The sequence below is a fragment of the Salvelinus alpinus genome, chromosome 14 (assembly GCF_045679555.1).
Source record: "Salvelinus alpinus chromosome 14, SLU_Salpinus.1, whole genome shotgun sequence".
NCBI classification, from domain to species: domain Eukaryota; kingdom Metazoa; phylum Chordata; class Actinopteri; order Salmoniformes; family Salmonidae; genus Salvelinus; species Salvelinus alpinus.
This window is the reverse complement of record NC_092099.1, coordinates 51,233,450-51,256,839: the sequence shown is the minus strand read 5'-3', so window position 1 is coordinate 51,256,839 and position 23,390 is coordinate 51,233,450. Positions and strand designations below refer to the sequence as shown.

The following is a 23,390-nucleotide window of genomic DNA, read 5'->3' as shown; positions in this document are numbered from 1 at the left end:
TGCAGCTCAGTTTCCACTTCATTTTGTGGGCAGTGTGCACATAGCCTGTCTTCCCGAGAGCCACGCCTGTTCACAGCAGCCATTCTCAATAGTAAGGCTATGCTCACTGAGTCTGTACATAGTCAAAGCTTTCCTTAAGTTTGGGTCAGTCACAGTGGTCAGGTATTCTGCCAAATAGCATTCTAGTTTGCTCAGTTTTTTTGTTAATTCTTTCCAATGTGTCTTTTTGTTTTCTCATGATTTGGTTGGGTGTAATTGTGTTGCTGTCCTGGGGCTCTGTGGGGTCTGTTTGTGAACAGAGCCCCAGGACCTGCTTGCTTAGGAGACTCTTCTCCAGGTTCATCTCTCTGTAGGTAATGGCTTTTTTTAACGGAAGGTTTGGGAATCGCTTCCTTTTAGGTGGTTGTAGAATTTAACAGCTCTTTTCTGGATCTCTCTCCCTCGCGCTGGCCTGCCTGCCCCTCTCGCTCTCCCTCACGCTGGCCTGCCTGCCCCTCCTCTCGCTCTCCCTCACGCTGGCCTTCCTGCCCCTCTCCCTCCATCGCGCTGGCCTGCCTGCCTGCCCCTCTCCCTCCCTAGCGCTGGCCTGCCTGCCCCTCTCCCTCCCTAGCGCTGGCCTGCCTGCCCCTCTCCCTCCCTAGCGCTGGCCTGCCTGCCCCTCTCCCTCCCTAGCGCTGGCCGGCCTGCCTGCCCCTCTCCCTCCATCGCGCTGGCCTGCCTGCCTGCCCCTCTCCCTCCATCGCGCTGGCCTGCCTGCCTGCCCCTCTCCCTCCATCGCGCTGGCCTGCCTGCCTGCCCCTCTCCCTCCCTAGCGCTGGCCTGCCTGCCCCTCTCCCTCCCTAGCGCTGGCCTGCCTGCCCCTCTCCCTCCCTAGCGCTGGCCTGCCTGCCCCTCTCCCTCCCTAGCGCTGGCCGGCCTGCCTGCCCCTCTCCCTCCCTAGCGCTGGCCGGCCTGCTTGCCCCTCTCCCTCCCTAGCGCTGGCCGGCCTGCTTGCCCCTCTCCCTCCCTAGCGCTGGCCTGCCTGCCTGCCCCTCTCCCTCCCTAGCGCTGGCCTGCCTGCCCCTCTCCCTCCCTAGCGCTGGCCTTCCTGCCCCTCTCCCTCCATCACGCTGGCCTGCCTGCCCCTCTCCCTCCATCACGCTGGCCTGCCTGCCCCTCTCCCTCCCTAGCGCTGACCTGCCTGCCCCTCTCCCTCCCTAGCGCTGGCCTGCCTGCCCCTCTCCCTCCCTAGCGCTGGCCTGCCTGCTCTTTCACTTTGCTAATGATGCATGTGTGTGTTCAGTCTGTTTCCTGGAGAATATCCTAGTTTAACGCTGGGATACAGAGGTATTTTCGGGCCAGTCTTGCGAGCACGACTCTTCAGTACTCTTCGTTGCTGAGTGGGTGGGGCTGTTTTTGTCTCATAATATGAAATTACAGTAGACTACTGGTAGCCTGTAAAGATGACCCTTTTCAGATATAATGGAATGGAAAGCGCCTCGGCTACGGCATTTTTGTTTGTCTGTTAGGGTAAGGCTACACTGCGGCTTTTTAAATGCCGACACAAAACCATCTCTGGAGATATGAATGGCATTTTAGTTGTCTGTAAAGTAATGCTGCTTCTGAAGTGGGACTAACTTCCATCACTAGGCGACCAGAACTGTCAATCAAATCCTCTCAAACTGCTTCGCACAGCCTGCCTGCCTGCAGAACACTCTCTCCTAAAAAAGTACTTAAGTTTTTTTAAATACCGTGACTTACCAAGACATTTAGTAGACAGAAAGTACATCTAGCTACTCTAAAAAACAACACAGCAGCACATCAATCAGCAACGTTTCTTGTGGTCAGCGAAACAATAGAACATATGCCGGAGCAGAATTCTACCGTCTGAAACAATAGAACATATGCCGGAGCAGAATTCTACCGTCTGAAACAATAGAACATATGCCGGAGCAGAATTCTACCGTCTGAAACAATAGAACATATGCCGGAGCAGAATTCTACCGTCTGAAACAATAGAACATATGCCGGAGCAGAATTCTACCGTCTGAAACAATAGAACATATGCCGGAGCAGAATTCTACCGTCTGAAACAATAGAACATATGCCGGAGCAGAATTCTACCGTCTGAAACAATAGAACATATGCCGGAGCAGAATTCTACCGTCTGAAACAATAGAACATATGCCGGAGCAGAATTCTACCGTCTGAAACAATAGAACATATGCCGGAGCAGAATTCTACCGTCTGAAACAATAGAACATATGCCGGAGCAGAATTCTACCGTCTGAAACAATAGAACATATGCCGGAGCAGAATTCTACCGTCTGAAACAATAGAACATATGCCGGAGCAGAATTCTACCGTCTGAAACAATAGAACATATGCCGGAGCAGAATTCTACCGTCTGAAACAATAGAACATATGCCGGAGCAGAATTCTACCGTCTGAAACAATAGAACATATGCCGGAGCAGAATTCTACCGTCTGAAACAATAGAACATATGCCGGAGCAGAATTCTACCGTCTGAAACAATAGAACATATGCCGGAGCAGAATTCTACCGTCTGAAACAATAGAACATATGCCGGAGCAGAATTCTACCGTCTGAAACAATAGAACATATGCCGGAGCAGAATTCTACCGTCTGAAACAATAGAACATATGCCGGAGCAGAATTCTACCGCCTGAAAAGGTACATACTCTTCTGATTCCTTCATAAATTGTTATCAGTGGTCGCTATTGCCATGTTACTGTAGCTGCATTCCATGTCTGTAAAGGGTTGCGGTTGATATAACGTCATTGCCTGGTCATACATACGTAATAGGACCATTATTCTACATTTTGAATTGACGTGGAATTTTGGCAGTTTAAACATTAAGCAAAATGTTCAATTTCTAATTAGTATCCTTACCTAGTGTACTCTTCCTGAAGTTTATTAGGGTCGGTCACAAAGAACTTCACTCTGAAACTCAGATTATGAGGCGATCCCCCTGTAAATGCACAATGAGAGAGACTATTGTATCTACACTTGAAAACAACAATTTCCTAGTTAATCCATCCACTGAAGGTTCACCTACGTTTTAGTTGCTTCCTGATGGGTTTGTTTGGATCCAGCCATCTCTGTAAAAGATAAATGAGGAGAAACTCAATGACACAACAGCATTTCCTCAGCAGCCGTGTTCATTCTCAATTATTCACAAGTCAGCCCCCTCCACCTCTCACTCTCTGTTTTCCAGTTGGGAAATGCAGGCTGGGCCGTGATGATCTGTAGCTAGTAACAGCGCATTCGGAAAGTATTCAGAACCCTTAAACATTAAAGCCTTGTTCTAAAATGCATTAAATATAAACAAAACCTCAATCTACACACAATACCCCATAATGACAAAGAAAAACAGGTTTAGAAATTTTTGCAAATGCATTAAAAATAAAAAAATGAAATAGCTTATTTGCATAGACCCTTTGCTATGAGACTCGAAATTGAGCTAAGGTGCATCCTGTTTCCATTGATCATCCTTGAGATTCTTTGACAACTTGGAGTCCACCTGTGGTAAATTCAATTGATTGGACATGATTTAGAAAAGCACACACCTGTCTATATAAGGTCCCACAGTTCACAGTGCATGTCAGAGCAAAAACCAAGCCATGAGGTCCAAGGAATTGTCCGTAGCGCTCCGAGACAGGATTGTGTCGAGGCACAGATCTGGGGAAGGGTACCAAAACATTTCTGCAGCATTGAAGGTCCAAGAACACAGTGGCCTCCATCATTCTTAAATGGAAACCACCAAGACTCTTCCTAGAGCTGGTTGCACAGCCAAACTGAACAATCGGAGGAGAACGGCCTTGGTCAGGGAGGTGACCAAGAACCCGATGGTCACTCTGACAGAGCTCCGGAGTTCCTCTGTGGAGATGGGAGAACCTTCCAAAAGGACAACCATCTCCGCAGCACTCCACCAATCTGACCTTTATGGTACAGTGGCCAGACAGAAGCCCCTCCTCAATAAAAGGCACACGACAGCCCGCTTGGAGTTTGCCAAAAGGCACCTAAAGGACTCTGACCAAGAGAAACAAGATTATCTGGTCTGCTGAAACCAAGATTGAACTCTTTGGCCTGAATGGCAAGCGTCAAGTCTGGAGGAAACCAGGCACCGCTCATCACCTGGCTAATACCATCCCTACGGTGAAGCATGGTGGTGGGGATGTTTTTCAGTGGCAGGTACTGGGAGACTAGTCAGGATCGTGGGAAAGATGAGCAGTAAATAGAGATCCTTGATGAGAACCTGCTCTAGAGCGCTCAGGACATCAGCCGGGGCAAAGGATCACTTCCCAACAGTCTCTGAAAGTCCTTGAGTGGTCCAGGCAGAGCTTGGACTTGAACCCGATCAAACATCTCTGGAGAGACCTGAAAATAGCTGTGCAATGACGCTCCCCATCAAACCTGACAGACCTTGAGAGGATCTGCAGAGAATAATGGGAGAAACTCCCCAAATACAGGTGTGTCAAACTTGTACCATCATACTCAAGAAGACTCAAGTCTGTAATCGCTGCCATAGGTACTTTAACAAAGTACTGAGTAAATGTGACTCACCACACATTTGAATTTCTGTTATTTACATGGGATAAATTAGAGACTCATAGCTACAAACTGGTATATCATACACTGCATTTGAGGAAACAATGGGAAAGTAAATCTGCTTTGAAAGTTGATTAACTTGTAAACTCACTTTTGAGAAAACCGTCTTTCAATGTTTTGCTACTACTATTGGAGAGCCCTTCTTTGTCTACACCCATTCAGCATTGATCACACACTGATCCGTGCGTCCTGTACTAATTGTCCAGCTACTTCCAGACATCTAAGAGAGAGAACAGCTCACTGAACATTACTCACCCTATTGCTTTATCTGTGGTTTCGCGTTCAGAGTGCACACTGGACGCTCTGGCCAATAAGTAAGTAGGGTTGTTCTGAAAGCTCTGACCTACAGTCAAGCACCCAAGCTAACTGGCAAACATTGGCTTGCTACTTCCAGACACATAATGAGAGAACACCCCACTCTGACCATTTTACTCACACTAGCAGAGCTGGTTAGGCTTTTTTCATGTTATCCAGAGCGTTGGTGACTGTACCTGTGAGACTGGCAACAATTGAATTACGCTTTGTTGCCAACGTTTACTGAAAACGGACATATTCAACGGGTGTTTAGCACTCAAAAATGCATCAGTTATTCTGCGCTCTGGCACACTAAGATGAGTCTTTTGTTAAGAATTGTAGCTTGATAGCTAGCTAGGTAAACAATCAATCCCAACGCATGACGTTAGCGAGCCAGGCAGCTAACATTAGCTAGCTAGCTAACAGTACACTAACTGGAAATGAAAATACTTCGTAAAAATTAGAGTGGAGTCTTTTGTTAAGACATGTATTGTTAGGACATTGTTTTGCTAGCTAGCTAGCTAGCAAGCAAAACAATGGACCAACAACTCATGACATTACTACCCTACATAAATCTGCAGGTAGCTAACCAGCAGGTTCAACGGCTATAACTAGTCAAGCAAATGTGTCTGAGATACAAAGAATAAGATCATACACATAACATTAGCTAGCGACCCAGCCAGTTAACGTTAGCTAGCTAACAGTACACTGGAAATGAAACCACTTTCTGTCAAAATTAGAAACGTGTAATATCTGAAAATCTTACCAGTATGCATCATGGTGGGACGCGTCTCCTGTCTGATGCCATGCATGGTTGCCTTAGTTTTACATTGTAATCCAGACTGGTGTTTCCTTCATCTCCTTAGCTATCATACTCAAATTCCACTGATTTCGAAACTCGGTCCTCCAGAAAGTGGAGAGCAAACACATAACGTTTCCTTGCGAGCCAGCCAGCTAACGTTAGTTAGCTAACAGTACACTTTAACTTGACATTAAGTTTATGCAGTTTTACTACGCTATACATAAAAATATAAAAAAGCAGCGTTTGACACGATTACCTAAACATACTAACCAGCTCCAATAGACCAATCCAAACTCATCTCTTGGCATGTAAAGCCCACTCATTATCTCAGCCAATCATGGCTAGTGGGAAGGTTGCCCCTTTTTCTGTGGCTAAACCAACTAGGCTCATAATTTAACAATTGTATTCGTATTTACAGATGGCATACAAGTTTGATATTAAGGCACATGAAAGTTCACATGTTCGAGAAGGCATTTCTGCCCCAAAAAATTTGATAAAAAAAAAAAATGACGTTCAAACAGCTCTCTTGTGAAGTCGTGACTTACGACATACGCATAGTTTCCTGAATCAAAACCGTCTGAACACTTATGTAAATGTGATTTCTTTTTTTTATAGATAGATATCTATCTATCTATCTATCTACACACATTTAATTTTTATGCTTTGTCATTATGGGGTATTGTGTGTTATCAGATGAGGGGGAAAAAACTATTGAATCCATTTTAGAATACGGCTGTAACGTAACAAAATGTGGAAAAAGTGAAGGGGTCTGAATACTTTCCGAATGTACAAATTTACCAGACAGTAGTGACAGTACACAACAATTATGGAGGGGAGATGAGGAGGACGGTGTCAACACAACTCCTGTTCATATTAACACTGCATCAGTGTGTGTCATCAAATCAAATTGTATTGGTCACATACACATGGTTAGCAGATGTTAATGCGAGTGTAGAGAAATTATGTGATTCTAGGTCCGACAGTGCAGTAATATCTAACAAGTAACCTAACAATTTCCCAACAACTACCTAATACCCACAAATCTAAAGGGATGGAATAAGAATATGTACATATAAATGTGGATGAGCGATGGCCGAGCGGCATAGGCAAGGTGCAATGGATGGTATAAGGTACAGTATATACATATGAGATGAGTAATGTAAGATATGTTAACATTATTAAAGTGGCATTATTTAAAGTGACTAATGATCCATTTATTAAACTGGCCAGTGATTTTAGTCTATGTAGGCAGCAGAATCTCTGAGTTAGTGATGGCTGTTTAATGATGGCCTTGAGATAGAAGCTGTTTTTCAGTCTCTCGGTCTAAGCTTTGATGCACCTGTACTGACCTCGCCTACTGGATGGTAGCGGGGTAAACAAGCAGTGGCTCGGGTGGTTGTTGTCCTTGAAAGCCTTATTCTAAAATGGTATGGTGGAGGTGATATGATCGTTGACTAGTCTCTCAAAGCACTTCATGATGACAGAAATGAGTGCTACGGGGCGGTAGTCATTTAGTTAATTTATCTTTGCCTTCTTGGGAACAGGAACAATGGTGGACATCTTGAAGCATGTGGGGACAGCAGACTGGGATAGGGAGCGATTGAATATTTCCGTGAACACACCTGCCAGCTGGTCTGTGCATGCTCTGAGGACGCGGCTAGGGATGCCGTCTGGGCCGGCAGCCTTGCGAGGGTTAACACGTTTAAAATGTCTTACTCGCGTCGGCCACGGAGAAGGAGAGGCCGCAGCCCTTGTTAGCGGGCCGCAACAGTGGCACTGTATTATTCTCAAAGCGGGCAAAGGTGTTTAGTTTGTCTGGAAGCGAGACATCGGTGTCCGTGACGTGGCTAGTTTTATTTTTGTAGTCCGTGATTGTCTGTAGACAATCTGCCACATACAGTGGGGAGAACAAGTATTTGATACACTGACAATTTTGCAGGTTTTCCTACTTACAAAGCATGTAGAGGTCTGTAATTTTTATCATAGGTACACTTCAACTGTGAGAGAAGGAATCTAAAACAAAAATCCAGAAAATCACATTGTATGATTTTTAAGTAATTAATTTGCATTTTATTGCATGACATAAGTATTTGATACATCAGAAAAGCAGAACTGAATATTTGGTACAGAAACCTTAGTTTGCAATTACAGAGATCATACGTTTCCTGTAGTTCTTGACCAGGTTTGCACACACTGCAGCAGGGATTTTGGCCCACTCCTCCATACAGACCTTCTCCAGATCCTTCAGGTTTCGGGGCTGTCGCTGGGCAATACGGACTTTCGGCTCCCTCCAAAGATTTTCTATTGGGTTCAGGTCTGGAGACTGGCTAGGCCACTCCAGGACCTTGAGATGCTTCTTACGGAGCCACTCCTTAGTTGCCCTGGCTGTGTGTTTCGGGTCGTTGTCATGCTGGAAGACCCAGCCACGACCCATCTTCAATGCTCTTACTGAGGGAAGGAGGTTGTTGGTCAAGATCTCGCGATACATGGCCCCATCCATCCTCCCCTCAATACGGTGCAGTCGTCCTGTCCCCTTTGCAGAAAAGCATCCCCAAAGAATGATGTTTCCACCTCCATGCTTCACGGTTGGGATGGTGTTCTTGGGGTTGTACTCATCCTTCTATTCCTCCAAACACGGCGAGTGGAGTTTAGAGCAAAAAGCTCTATTTTTGTCTCATCAGACCACATGACCTTCTCCCATTCCTCCTCTGGATCATCCAGATGGTCATTGGCAAACTTCAGACGGGCCTGGACATGCGCTGGCTTGAGCAGGGGGACCTTGCGTGCGCTGCAGGATTTTAATCCATGACGGCGTAGTGTGTTACTAATGGTTTTCTTTGAGACTGTGGTCCCAGCTCTCTTCAGGTCATTGACCAGGTCCTGCCGTGTAGTTCTGGGCTGATCCCTCACATTCCTCATGATCATTGATGCCCCACGAGGTGAGATCTTGCATGGAGCCCCAGACCGAGGGTGATTGACCGTCATCTTGAACTTCTTCCATTTTCTAATAATTGTGCCAACAGTTGTTGCCTTCTCACCAAGCTGCTTGGCTATTGTCCTGTAGCCCATCCCAGCCTTGTACAGGTCTACAATTTATCCCTGATGTCCTTACACAGCTCTCTGGTCTTGGCCATTGTGGAGAGGTTGGAGTCTGTTTGATTGAGTGTGTGGACAGGTGTCTTTTATACAGGTAACGAGTTCAAACAGGTGCAGTTAATACAGGTAATGAGTGGAGAACAGGAGGGCTTCTTAAAGAAAAACTAACAGGTCTGTGAGAGCCGGAATTCTTACTGGTTGGTAGGTGATCAAATACTTATGTCATGCAATAAAATGCAAATTAATTACTTAAAAATCATACAATGTGATTTTCTGGATTTTTGTTTTAGATTCCGTCTCTCACAGTTGAAGTGTACCTATGATAAAAATGACAGACCTCTACATGCTTTGTACGTAGGAAAACCTGCAAAATCGGCAGTGTATCAAATACTTGTTCTCCCCACTGTACGTCTCGTGTCTGAGCCATTGAATTGCGACTCCACTTCGTCCCTATACCGACATTTCGCTTGTTTGATTGCCTTGCGGAGGGAATAACTACACTGTTTATTTTCGGCCATATTCCCAGTCCTCTTACCATGGTTAAACTATGGTTCGCACTTTCAGTTTTGGGCGAATGCCACCATCCATCCACGGTTTCTGGTTAGGGTAGGTTTTAATAGTCACATTGCGTACAACATCTCTAATGCACTTCCTTATAAACTCACTCACTGAGTCAGCGTATAGATCAATGTTATTCTCTGAGGCTGCCCGGAACATTTCCCAGTCCGCGTGATCAAAACAATCTTGAAGTGTGGATTCCGATTGGTCAGACCAGCGTTGAATGGTTCTAGTCACCGGTACATCATGTTTGAGTTTCTGCCTATAAGACGGTAGGAGCAAGATGGAGTCGTGGTCGGATTTGCCGAAGGGAGGGCGAGGGAGGGCCATGTATGCATCACGGAAGTTAGAGTAGCAGTGATCGAGTGTATTGCTTGCGCGAGTGCTGCAATCAATATGCTGGTAGAATTTAGGTTGCCTTGTTCTCAGATGTGCTTTGTTAAAATCCCCAGCTACAATAAATGCAGCCTCAGGATATATGGTTTCCAGTTTACATAGAGTCCAGTGAAGTTCCTTGAGGGCCGCCGTGGTATCTGCTTGAGGGAGTATATACACAGCTGTGTCGATAACTGACGAGAATTCTCTTGGAAGATAATATGGCAGGCTTTTGATTGTAAGGAATTCTAGGTCAGGTGAGCAGAAGGACTTGAGTTCCTGTATGTTGTTATGATTACACAATGAGTCATTAATCATGAAGCATACACCACCGGCCTTCTTCTTCCCAGAGAGGTATTTATCTCTGTCGGCGTGATGCATGGAGAAGCCCGGTGGCTGAACCGACTCCGACAACGTATCCCGAGAAAGACATGTTTCCGTGAAACAGAGAATGTTACAAACTCTGATGTCTCTCTGGAAGGCAACCCTTGCTCTAATTTCGTGTACCTTGTTGTCAAAAGACTGGATATTGGTGAGTAGTACACTCTGAAGCGGTGGGCGTTGTGCACGCCTACGGAGCCTGACCAGGAGGCCGCTCCGTCTGCCTCTTCCTTCGGCAACGTTGTTTTGGGTCGGCCTCTGGGATTAGATCCATTGTCCTGGGTGGTGGTCCGAACAAAGGATCCGATTCAGGAAAGTCATTTTCCTGGTCGTAATGTTGGTAAATTGACTTAGCGCTTATATCCAATAGTTCTTCCCGGCTGTATGTAATAACACTTAAGATTTTCTGGGGTGACAACGTAAGAATTAATACATGAAAAAACAAAATACTGCATAGTTTCCTTAGGACTCGAAGCGAGGCGACCATCAGCTATGTTGTAGTGTAGTGTGTAGTGGCAGGCAATGTCCCATTAACATACAGGCTTCCAACATGACTTAGGCTAACAGATGGATTGTACAATGGGTTATGTAGAACAATAACTCCCCATCCCCCTCCATTTCTCACAGCAACACACTTGTCTGAAGACTAAATTCACCACAGAGAGTTACATTTAGGTGAGAGCAGGAAAAGGCTGTCCTCAAGTGAAAGACTTGATGGAGATGGACAGTAGTGAACGAGACAGTGTTGACTGAAGTGTAAAAAGGTGTTTTGCCATCAAGAGTCTGACCTTGGCACCTACCGGGCTGTCGGAGGAGTCGTCGGACAAATGCAGGCCGAAGTAATCCCTCTCTGTCAGCTCCAGGTGTTTAAACACTTCCTCCAGTAAGACCTGACCCTGGTTGTGCTTCTATAGAGAGAGGGGGAGGGGGTGAGAAAGAGGGAGCGAGAAAATAACAAATTATTTGTGGCAGCCAGGTCTGAGTAGCTGCTACCTATCACTGTCCGTCTCCCATAGCGCGGTCACACCAGGGACACAGTGACAACCACTTGTCTCCCTTCTGCCCCTCCCACTCTCCCCCTGCCTCCCATTTGGCACATAGCAGTGCTGTGCCAGTGAGGGGATGGTGATGGTGTTGACACAGAGCTCCACAGAGGTAAGTCCATGTCACAGCCCCAGGCCAGTTCTAAGCCACAGGGAGCAGACTGGCAGCTCTGGGCTGCTGACTGTCAAACATGCGCTGACAGAGTGGGGAAACACAGCCTCTCCCCGTGTACACTATTTTTAGCCTCAACCCTCAGATGACACCAAATCAAATCAAATTTTTGTTGGTCATATACACACGTGTTTGGCAGATGTTATTTCGGGTGTAGCGAAATGCTTGTGCTTCTATCTCCGACAGTGGAGTAATATCTAACAGTTTCACAACATATACCCAAAACACACGTAAATCTAAGTAAGGAATGGATTAAGAATATATATATATATATATATACACACACACATACATGTCAGAGCAGCATTGGACTAAGATACAGTGGCATAATATAGAGCACAGTATATACATAGATGCGTGACGCGATATTTACACACAATTAAAGTGACTAAGATACCGTAGAATAGTATAGAGTACAGTTTACACATAAGATGAGTAATGCAAGATACGGAGACATTATTAATGTGTCTAGTGTTTCATTTCCTTAAAGTGGCCAGTGATTCCTAATCTATGTCTATAGGCAGCAGCCTCTGATGTGCTGGAGATGGCTGTTTAACAGTCAGTGGTGTAGTATAGAACACAATACACTATATACACATATGAAATGGATGACGCAATATGTAAACACAATTTAAAAGTGACTAAGATACCGTAGAATAGTGTGGAGTGCAGCTTCTACATATGAGATGAGTAATGCTAGACATGGAGACATTATTAAAGTGACTAGTGATCCATTTCTAAAAGTGGCCAGTGATTCTAATCTATGTTTTTCCCAACAATGTTTTAGTTGCGCAATTTTATATCTAACTAAGGTGTTTGGTGCAGTACTTCTCAAGTAAAACAATCTTATTTGAACAAAGTTGGAGCCGCCGGGCAGGTCTATGCTATTGGATAGAGAGCAATCACCGCAGCATTCCATGTCAGTGGACAAATGGACATCATTAAATCAAAACCCAACCTTCAATTACCCGTTGTGACGCAAGGATGTTCCAAACTCAGTTTTAGAGGAGTGACTTTATGACCAACATTATCCTATTTACACTTTATAGTCAATTTTGACACTAGAATTCATGTTTGACTCATATCGATGCCACATACAAGCATTTTGTTACACTCGCAATAACATCTGCTAAATATGTGTATGTGACCAATAACATTTGATTTGACATAGGCAGTAACTATTTAAACTGGGCTGACACATTCTCTGTGAGGTTTGGATAATAAATGGGAAAGTTAGATTAACACAGGTCTTGAAAGATACTTCAGTTATCTGTGGAGGACAATGGCAATGGTCCCATTCTGAGATCCTCACTGAAGACTGGGCTGGGACATAGAGAGAGAGAGAGAGTGAGTGAGTGGATGATTGACGACTCGGCAGACAGGGCCATACAGTCTTTGTGCTGATCTTTATCAATACCCCCACCACTATCTGTGAGCCAGCGCCTGAGATGGTGTGAGGACTGGACTAGTGAGGGAGGGGGAGAATATTAGGTGAATACAAGCCTGTGGTCTGAATGGAAACTATATCTCTAAAATAGATGTGGTGTCAATGCACAAAAGCCTATATGTATGAGAAATATAGTATTTACATGTAAACATACTGAACATGGTTGCAATCATAAGAAAGGGAGAGCTAGATGGATCTCTGGTAAAGTCTCTGAAAAGGAGGCTTGAGGCACTGCTAGAGCCTGAGCTTGGAGGAATGAGGGAAATGTCGAGTGACATGAGACAGCTTGTTCAGGAGCAGTAGAAGACAAATAGACAGGGAGGGAGGGAGAGAAAAGGAGGCAGGCAGGGAGGGAGGGAGGCAGGGAAAGGAGGCGGCAGGCAGAGCGAGGAAGAGGCAGGCAGTAAGAGAAGGAGGCAGGCAGGAAAAGAAGGAGAGAAGGAGGCAGGCAGGCAAAGAAGGAGAGAAGGAGGCAGGCAGGCAAAGGAGGAGGCAGGGAGGGAGAGAGGATGAGGCAGGCATGGAGAGTGAGGATGAGGCAGGCATGGAGAGTGAGGATGAGGCAGGCATGGAGAGTGAGAAGGAGCTTTTTAATGGAAATTCCAAAGCAAAAAGCAGTTATCATTGAACATATTCTATTGCCTCTGTCAGGTCCACATTGGGTAAATAAATAGAAACATAGGAAATTACTATGAAATAAAACATTTCAGTTGTATATGTTACTTAGCTTTTATTTGACGGCTATTATTTTTCATTCCTTAAAGTCATTAGCTCATCTCTGCTCAGACAGTAGCAGCCAGCCAACATTATCTATATACTCCCCATATTGTACTGTTAGTCATCCTATTTAGTTTGCTAGGCTAGCTGCAGAGCTGTCTGACTAAATCATTTTACTAGTTCTTCAAAGAAGATGAGGCATACATAAACAAACTGTCTCTATCCCCCTCTCCTTGCTGTGATGTGCACATTCCTCTCATTCAGGCTGTGGTCTGTGTGCATCTAACCTAACGTAGCAGGCATAAAAGTGTATCCATCTCTGCCTGAGCTGGGAAAAACAGGCGCAATGGATTATGGTCATTGTAGTTAATTACCATGTTTCTGAGCTGAGCAAGGTTGAATATTTGCTTAATGAAAACTCCCTTCCAGCGTCCCACAAAGTTCTTGAGTTGATACTACATGGAATTCAAGTAATTGAACCGATGTTAGTTGTTTAGTGACAATATTTAGTGACCCGTCTTTGACACCAACAATCACCCAGGTTCTTTCTTACTGTCCCGTTCATCATCCTCACTCCTCCTCCCTTCCTACTTTCTCATCACTACATCTTGTCTTCTCAGTTTCCCTTCACATTCAGAGGAACTGTTCAGTCAGGGAATGTAGGTCACGACAAGGCTTGGACAAATCTGATCAATCTAACTCTTGCTATGCCAGGGACGGATGGCTTTCCAGGAACTGCAGAGCACAAATCGATGCGGAACTGAGGAAGGAAATCGAAGGAAAGTTGAGCTTTATTAATTTAGCTGCTGAGCCAAGATCAGTGTCACAAGCTCCTTTTATAGCCGGGCTACCACGGCAACAGATGGAGTATATATATATACAGTATCAACCAGAAAAAAATTTACTCAGAGAAGTTACATAATAATATAATTCACATATTCCCACATTATATAATAAAAATAACATGGGGAGGGGGGTTTGTGCAAGCGCTTTCATATTCCTCCTGACATTTAATATGATTGTGTGGCCATTTGGGACGGCAGGTAGCCTAGTGGTTAGAGCGTTGGGCCAGTAACCGGAAGGTTGCTGGATCGAATCACCGAGCTGACTAGGTAAAAATCTGTCGTTCTGCCCCTTAACAAGGCAATTAACCCACGGTTCCCCGGTAGGACGTCATTGTAAATAATAATTTGTTCTTATCTGACTTGCCTAGCTAAATAAAAATAAAAATAATAATTTTTATATCTGAACACGCTCAATATGCTTCACAGAGGAAGGCTTTTCCTCTTTCGGAACAATGACAACATGAAGATGTCCTGTGGCGAACATTCTGTGACTGGCTGGCTGCCTCATGATCAAATAACCTGGCAGAAGCAGTGACTGCTCCCCATCAGGAGGGAAGACACTGGTGTCGCAAAAAAGACACTGAACTAGGGATGGGTCCCGAAACCAGCTATTAAATGGGCCCCGGGGCTAAATTATAAAAGACCGTATTATCGGTAAACTCCGACGTTATCGGTTCTGCTTTCGGAACTGGAGAAATTAAGAAAATACATTTATTTATTATTGCTACATAAACGTTATCCTGTACATTTTATCATCTCACCAACCGTTTCTAATATGCAATAAGATTAAGACATTCGTCTATGATGCATTTTCACTATTCCCAATCCAGAAGCGAGATCGCTCTCGCGAGGAGCCTGTCGCACGCACAAAGACCCTGCTCTTAATTAGTGACGATGGCAGAGAGAACTAAACATACAAAAATGTGGATACACTTCACCAGAGTCGATGCTGACAATGCTCGTTGCCACAATGCAACAAGAGTTTTGCTTGTTAGGGCAGAAACGCATGCAATCTGTCCAAACATCTATCGAAAGTGCATCATGTACAGGCAGAGAAATGCACAGTTTGACTGCCTAGCTCGTAGTTCATCTGTCATTGGCTGATCTACGTTAGGTATGTATGCTAGCAGCCTAGAGCCCACACACTGAGTTAACTCAATTATGAGAACATGGGTTCCTGATCAAAAGGAACCATTAGCCAGCTGATTGTTTAGCTATGGGTGTGTTCATACATTTAATCACCCATTTAAAGATGTTGCAACTTTTTTGTTAAAGTTGCAGCTACAATGAACCAACCCACTCCTCCCTCTAATACTGCTGGTCCAAGCCAAAGACCAGCACAAAGCCCCTTCACGCTGGCAGCTAGTGGGAGGATGCATGAGGAGAGGGTGAATGAGTGCCACCTAGCCATGACCAAGGTCATAGTGAAAGGCCTACACCCCTTTGCAACAGTGGAGTCCAAGGGCTTTAAGTAACAGTCTGTCAGTATATGTTGAGTTGGATAACTTTTTAGGATATAGTAGTATAAAAGGGTTGTATGTTAGTCCCAACCCAAATATACCCCTCCCTCCAGGAGTTACCTCAGTGACACATTCATTCCTACCTGGTATAGCGTAGAAAAGACCAATGTGATCACTGAGCGGAAGGACGTGCCAAAGCTGGCCATCACATCAGACGGGTGGATCAGCCTCTGCCAGGACCACTGTCTCACTGGTACAGTGCATTACACAAGCCAGGGCAGTGTTAAACAGAAGGTCCTCCACACCAGGGCAGTATAAAACAGGTCCTCCACACCAGGGCAGTATAAAACAGGTCCTCCACACCAGGGCAGTGTAAAACAGAAGGTCCTCCACACCAGGACAGTATAAAACAGGTCCTCCACACCAGGGCAGTGTAAAACAGAAGGTCCTCCACACCAGGACAGTATAAAACAGGTCCTCCACACCAGGGCAGTATAAAACAGGTCATCCACACCAGGACAGTGTAAGTAAAACAGAAGGTCCTCCACACCAGGACAGTGTAAGTAAAACAGAAGGTCCTCCACACCAGGACAGTGTAAGTAAAACAGAAGGTCCTCCACACCAGGGCAGTGTAAGTAAAACAGAAGGTCCTCCACACCAGGACAGTGTAAAACAGAAGGTCCTCCACACCAGGGCAGTGTAAAACAGAAGGTCCTCCACACCAGGACAGTGTAAGTAAAACAGAAGGTCCTCCACACCAGGACAGTGTAAGTAAAACAGAAGGTCCTCCACACCAGGACAGTGTAAAACAGAAGGTCCTCCACACCAGGACAGTGTAAAACAGAAGGTCCTCCACACCAGGACAGTGTAAAACAGAAGGTCCTCCACACCAGGACAGTGTAAAACAGATGGTCCTCCACACCAGGACAGTGTAAAACAGAAGGTCCTCCACACCAGGACAGTGTAAAACAGATGGTCCTCCACACCAGGACAGTGTAAAACAGAAGGTCCTCCACACCAGGACAGTGTAAAACAGATGGTCCTCCACACCAGGACAGTGTAAAACAGAAGGTCCTCCACACCAGGACAGTGTAAAACAGAAGGTCCTCCACACCAGGACAGTGTAAAACAGAAGGTCCTCCACACCAGGACAGTGTAAAACAGATGGTCCTCCACACCAGGACAGTGTAAGTAAAACAGAAGGTCCTCCACACCAGGGCAGTGTAAGTAAAACAGAAGGTCCTCCACACCAGGACAGTGTAAGTAAAACAGAAGGTCCTCCACACCAGGGCAGTGTAAGTAAAACAGAAGGTCCTCCACACCAGGGCAGTGTAAAACAGAAGGTCCTCCACACCAGGACAGTGTAAAACAGAAGGTCCTCCACACCAGGACAGTGTAAAACAGATGGTCCTCCACACCAGGACAGTGTAAAACAGAAGGTCCTCCACACCAGGACAGTGTAAAACAGAAGGTCCTCCACACCAGGACAGTGTAAAACAGAAGGTCCTCCACACCAGGACAGTGTAAAACAGAAGGTCCTCCACACCAGGACAGTGTAAAACAGAAGGTCCTCCACACCAGGACAGTGTAAAACAGATGGTCCTCCACACCAGGACAGTGTAAAACAGAAGGTCCTCCACACCAGGACAGTGTAAAACAGATGGTCCTCCACACCAGGACAGTGTAAAACAGAAGGTCCTCCACACCAGGACAGTGTAAGTAAAACAGAAGGTCCTCCACACCAGGGCAGTGTAAAACAGAAGGTCCTCCACACCAGGACAGTGTAAAACAGAAGGTCATCCACACCAGGACAGTGTAAAACAGAAGGTCCTCCACACCAGGACAGTGTAAAACAGAAGGTCCTCCACACCAGAACAGTGTAAAACAGAAGGTCCTCCACACCAGGACAGTGTAAAACAGATGGTCCTCCACACCAGGACAGTGTAAAACAGAAGGTCCTCCACACCAGGACAGTGTAAAACAGAAGGTCCTCCACACCAGGACAGTGTAAGTAAAACAGAAGGTCCTCCACACCAGGGCAGTGTAAGTAAAACAGAAGGTCCTCCACACCAGGGCAGTGTAAGTAAAACAGAAGGTCCTCCACACCAGGGCAGTGTAAAACAGAAGGTCCTCCACACCAGGACAGTGTAAAACAGAAGGTCCTCCACACCAGGACAGTGTAAAACAGAAGGTCCTCCACACCAGGACAGTGTAAAACAGAAGGTCCTCCACACCAGGACAGTGTAAAACAGAAGGTCCTCCACACCAGGACAGTGTAAAACAGAAGGTCCTCCACACCAGGACAGTGTAAAACAGATGGTCCTCCACACCAGGACAGTGTAAAACAGAAGGTCCTCCACACCAGGACAGTGTAAAACAGAAGGTAGTCCACACCAGGACAGTGTAAAACAGAAGGTCCTCCACACCAGGACAGTGTAAAACAGAAGGTCCTCCACACCAGGACAGTATAAAACAGGTCCTCCACACCAGGACAGTGTAAGTAAAACAGAAGGTCCTCCACACCAGGACAGTGTAAGTAAAACAGAAGGTCCTCCACACCAGGACAGTGTAAGTAAAACAGAAGGTCCTCCACACCAGGACAGTGTAAGTAAAACAGAAGGTCCTCCACACCAGGGCAGTGTAAGTAAAACAGAAGGTCCTCCACACCAGGACAGTGTAAGTAAAACAGAAGGTCCTCCACACCAGGGCAGTGTAAGTAAAACAGAAGGTCCTCCACACCAGGGCAGTGTAAAACAGAAGGTCCTCCACACCAGGACAGTGTAAAACAGAAGGTCCTCCACACCAGGACAGTGTAAAACAGATGGTCCTCCACACCAGGACAGTGTAAAACAGAAGGTCCTCCACACCAGGACAGTGTAAAACAGAAGGTCCTCCACACCAGGACAGTGTAAAACAGAAGGTCCTCCACACCAGGACAGTGTAAAACAGAAGGTCCTCCACACCAGGACAGTGTAAAACAGAAGGTCCTCCACACCAGGACAGTGTAAAACAGAAGGTCCTCCACACCAGGACAGTGTAAAACAGAAGGTCCTCCACACCAGGACAGTGTAAAACAGAAGGTCCTCCACACCAGGACAGTGTAAAACAGAAGGTCCTCCACACCAGGACAGTGTAAAACAGATGGTCCTCCACACCAGGACAGTGTAAAACAGAAGGTCCTCCACACCAGGACAGTGTAAAACAGATGGTCCTCCACACCAGGACAGTGTAAAACAGAAGGTCCTCCACACCAGGACAGTGTAAGTAAAACAGAAGGTCCTCCACACCAGGGCAGTGTAAAACAGAAGGTCCTCCACACCAGGACAGTGTAAAACAGAAGGTCATCCACACCAGGACAGTGTAAAACAGAAGGTCCTCCACACCAGGACAGTGTAAAACAGAAGGTCCTCCACACCAGAACAGTGTAAAACAGAAGGTCCTCCACACCAGGACAGTGTAAAACAGATGGTCCTCCACACCAGGACAGTGTAAAACAGAAGGTCCTCCACACCAGGACAGTGTAAAACAGAAGGTCCTCCACACCAGGACAGTGTAAGTAAAACAGAAGGTCCTCCACACCAGGGCAGTGTAAGTAAAACAGAAGGTCCTCCACACCAGGGCAGTGTAAGTAAAACAGAAGGTCCTCCACACCAGGGCAGTGTAAAACAGAAGGTCCTCCACACCAGGACAGTGTAAAACAGAAGGTCCTCCACACCAGGACAGTGTAAAACAGAAGGTCCTCCACACCAGGACAGTGTAAAACAGAAGGTCCTCCACACCAGGACAGTGTAAAACAGAAGGTCCTCCACACCAGGACAGTGTAAGTAAAACAGAAGGTCCTCCACACCAGGGCAGTGTAAAACAGAAGGTCCTCCACACCAGGACAGTGTAAAACAGAAGGTCCTCCACACCAGGACAGTGTAAAACAGAAGGTCCTCCACACCAGGACAGTGTAAAACAGAAGGTCCTCCACACCAGGACAGTGTAAAACAGATGGTCCTCCACACCAGGACAGTGTAAAACAGAAGGTCCTCCACACCAGGACAGTGTAAAACAGAAGGTCCTCCACACCAGGGCAGTGTAAAACAGAAGGTCCTCCACACCAGGACAGTGTAAAACAGATGGTCCTCCACACCAGGACAGTGTAAAACAGAAGGTCCTCCACACCAGGACAGTGTAAAACAGAAGGTCCTCCACACCAGGACAGTGTAAAACAGAAGGTCCTCCACACCAGGACAGTGTAAAACAGAAGGTCCTCCACACCAGGACAGTGTAAAACAGAAGGTCCTCCACACCAGGACAGTGTAAAACAGAAGGTCCTCCACACCAGGACAGTGTAAAACAGATGGTCCTCCACACCAGGACAGTGTAAAACAGAAGGTCCTCCACACCAGGACAGTGTAAAACAGATGGTCCTCCACACCAGGACAGTGTAAAACAGAAGGTCCTCCACACCAGGACAGTGTAAAACAGATGGTCCTCCACACCAGGACAGTGTAAAACAGAAGGTCCTCCACACCAGGACAGTGTAAAACAGATGGTCCTCCACACCAGGACAGTGTAAAACAGAAGGTCCTCCACACCAGGACAGTGTAAAACAGAAGGTAGTCCACACCAGGACAGTGTAAAACAGAAGGTCCTCCACACCAGGACAGTGTAAAACAGAAGGTCTTCCACACCAGGACAGTGTAAAACAGAAGGTCCTCCACACCAGGACAGTGTAAAACAGAAGGTCCTCCACACCAGGGCAGTGTAAGTAAAACAGAAGGTCCTCCACACCAGGACAGTGTAAAACAGAAGGTCCTCCACACCAGGACAGTGTAAAACAGAAGGTCCTCCACACCAGGACAGTGTAAAACAGAAGGTCCTCCACACCAGGACAGTGTAAAACAGAAGGTCCTCCACACCAGGACAGTGTAAAACAGAAGGTCCTCCACACCAGGACAGTGTAAAACAGAAGGTCCTCCACACCAGGACAGTGTAAAACAGAAGGTCCTCCACACCAGGACAGTGTAAAACAGAAGGTCCTCCACACCAGGGCAGTGTAAAACAGAAGGTCCTCCACACCAGGACAGTGTAAAACAGAAGGTCCTCCACACCAGGGCAGTGTAAAACAGAAGGTCCTCCACACCAGGACAGTGTAAAACAGAAGGTCCTCCACACCAGGACAGTGTAAAACAGAAGGTCCTCCACACCAGGACAGTGTAAAACAGAAGGTCCTCCACACCAGGACAGTGTAAAACAGAAGGTCCTCCACACCAGGACAGTGTAAAACAGAAGGTCCTCCACACCAGGACAGTGTAAAACAGAAGGTCCTCCACACCAGAACAGTGTAAAACAGAAGGTCCTCCACACCAGGACAGTGTAAAACAGAAGGTCCTCCACACCAGGACAGTGTAAAACAGAAGGTCCTCCACACCAGGACAGTGTAAAACAGAAGGTCCTCCACACCAGGGTAGTGTAAAACAGAAGGTCCTCCACACCAGGACAGTGTAAAACAGATGGTCCTCCACACCAGGACAGTGTAAAACAGAAGGTCCTCCACACCAGGACAGTGTAAAACAGAAGGTCCTCCACACCAGGGTAGTGTAAAACAGAAGGTCCTCCACACCAGGACAGTGTAAAACAGATGGTCCTCCACACCAGGACAGTGTAAAACAGATGGTCCTCCACACCAGGACAGTGTAAAACAGATGGTCCTCCACACCAGGACAGTGTAAAACAGAAGGTCCTCCACACCAGGACAGTGTAAAACAGAAGGTCCTCCACACCAGGACAGTGTAAAACAGAAGGTCCTCCACACCAGGACAGTGTAAAACAGAAGGTCCTCCACACCAGGGTAGTGTAAAACAGAAGGTCCTCCACACCAGGACAGTGTAAAACAGAAGGTCCTCCACACCAGGACAGTGTAAAACAGATGGTCCTCCACACCAGGACAGTGTAAAACAGAAGGTCCTCCACACCAGGACAGTGTAAAACAGAAGGTCCTCCACACCAGGACAGTGTACAAATCGCAAACTGGCGAAGTAGTGGCAGAGGAGATCTAAGACATTCTGGAAGAGTTTGAGACAGAGCCGAGAAAGATTGTAGCTGTGACTGTTGATATTGCTGGCAATATGAATGTTGCCATCAAGAGCTTTGTGCACACAGTAAATCTAGTAGCACATAAAATCTACAATATTACTTCCATTAATAAATGGGCAGCCTGAATCAGAGCAGTGGCCGTGTGGTTCAAGAGATCCTCGATGTCCAAAACAGTCTTGAAGGAGAAGCAGCAGCTCCTTGGTAAGAAGCCAGTTCAACCTATTAATGTATTATTTTGAAATCCCCACATTTAACAATTTAATTCAATATTCAAGTGTGTGGTAATTAAATGTATGTTGATTTTTGATGTTGTTTCAGACCTTCCACAACACTCACTCATTCTTGATGTCAGGACCAGATGGAACTCTATCTAATGATAGAGAGATTCATGGAGCAGTAGGCAGCGATCCAAGCAGCAGCCTTGGACACACGACTGAGAAAAGCAATGACCAAGGACAACCTGGACCGTCTGAAGGACGAGGACTTCCATAAGGCTGAGGAGTTTGTCCAGCTCATGAGAATCCTCTATACACCGACAATGTGTCTGTCATGTGAATAGAATACCCCCTGTGGACAGATCAAACCCATCCTCCACAAACTGGAAGAGCACTTCACTGTGAAGCATGAAGATACAACGTTTGTGGCAACCATCAAAGAGAAGGTGTGGGAGAACCTCTCCGAGCGCTATCAGGATGAGGACATTCAAGCCTTCCTGCATGAGGCCACAGCAATGGACCCCAGATTTAAAGGGAGGCTGGTGAGTTACGCCACCTGGGACAGGCTGAGGAAAGCAACTGTTGAGGCCAATGTGACAGGAGCAACACCAGGGCTGTCAGAGGAGCCGGAGCAGACAGACATAGAGCACCAGCAACAGGAGGAGTCTGAATGAGAAGGAGAGGAAATGGAGGAGACAACCCCTCCATTGTACAAAACAAGGAGATGCTTGGAGGAGCTGTTCTCAGAGGAAGACAGGGAGTTTAAGTTGACGATCCAACAGGACACCTCGTCCCTCAGCGAGCGTGTTGACCTGGAGGTCGAGCTCTACAAAGGCCTGCCTCCCATCCCCATGGCTGAAGATCCTGTGATGTGGTGGTGGGAGAAGAGAGCTACTCTGCCCCTCCTCACAAACATTACAACAAGCTACCTCTTTGCTCAAGCCTCATCCACCCCTAGCGAGAGGGTATTTTCGACTGCAGGGAACACAATAAGCCAGGAGAGGTCCCGACTTCTGCCAGAGAAGGCAAATATGTTCATCTTTCTCCAGAAGAACTGCTAAGAACTGTTAGTCCTTTTGCAGCCTACCTGCAGGCCCCACCCATGTTTCTTTTGCAAGAAAATATTGTTTTATTTTGTTTTACATTTCCATCATCACAACATTAGAGTCTATAATTAGTGATTTGTTCAAATCATTGCTGTTTCTTTTGCTGTAAATAATTGTGTATTTTATATATTTTACATTTCAGAAAATAAAGCAAATGTTAATTATGATCTTAATTTGTTTTGT

General features: G+C 46.2%; 1 protein-coding gene across 2 annotated transcripts in view; it reads right to left on the bottom strand.

Annotated features, from left to right (window-relative positions):
• The window catches only part of LOC139539036 (tyrosine-protein phosphatase non-receptor type 4-like), a 112,849-nt gene that overhangs the window by 47,667 nt on the left and 41,792 nt on the right, over window positions 1–23,390 (bottom strand). The window contains exons 3-5 of one of the 2 annotated variants that reach the window (XM_071341721.1): window positions 10,907–11,026; window positions 3,060–3,102; window positions 2,894–2,972 (exon numbers count right to left, since the gene is read on the bottom strand). In XM_071341721.1, the coding sequence (XP_071197822.1) occupies window positions 2,894–2,972; window positions 3,060–3,102; window positions 10,907–11,026 (242 nt within the window). The remainder of the gene's footprint in view (window positions 1–2,893; window positions 2,973–3,059; window positions 3,103–10,906; window positions 11,027–23,390) is intronic. The other variant, XM_071341722.1, reaches the window with a different exon arrangement.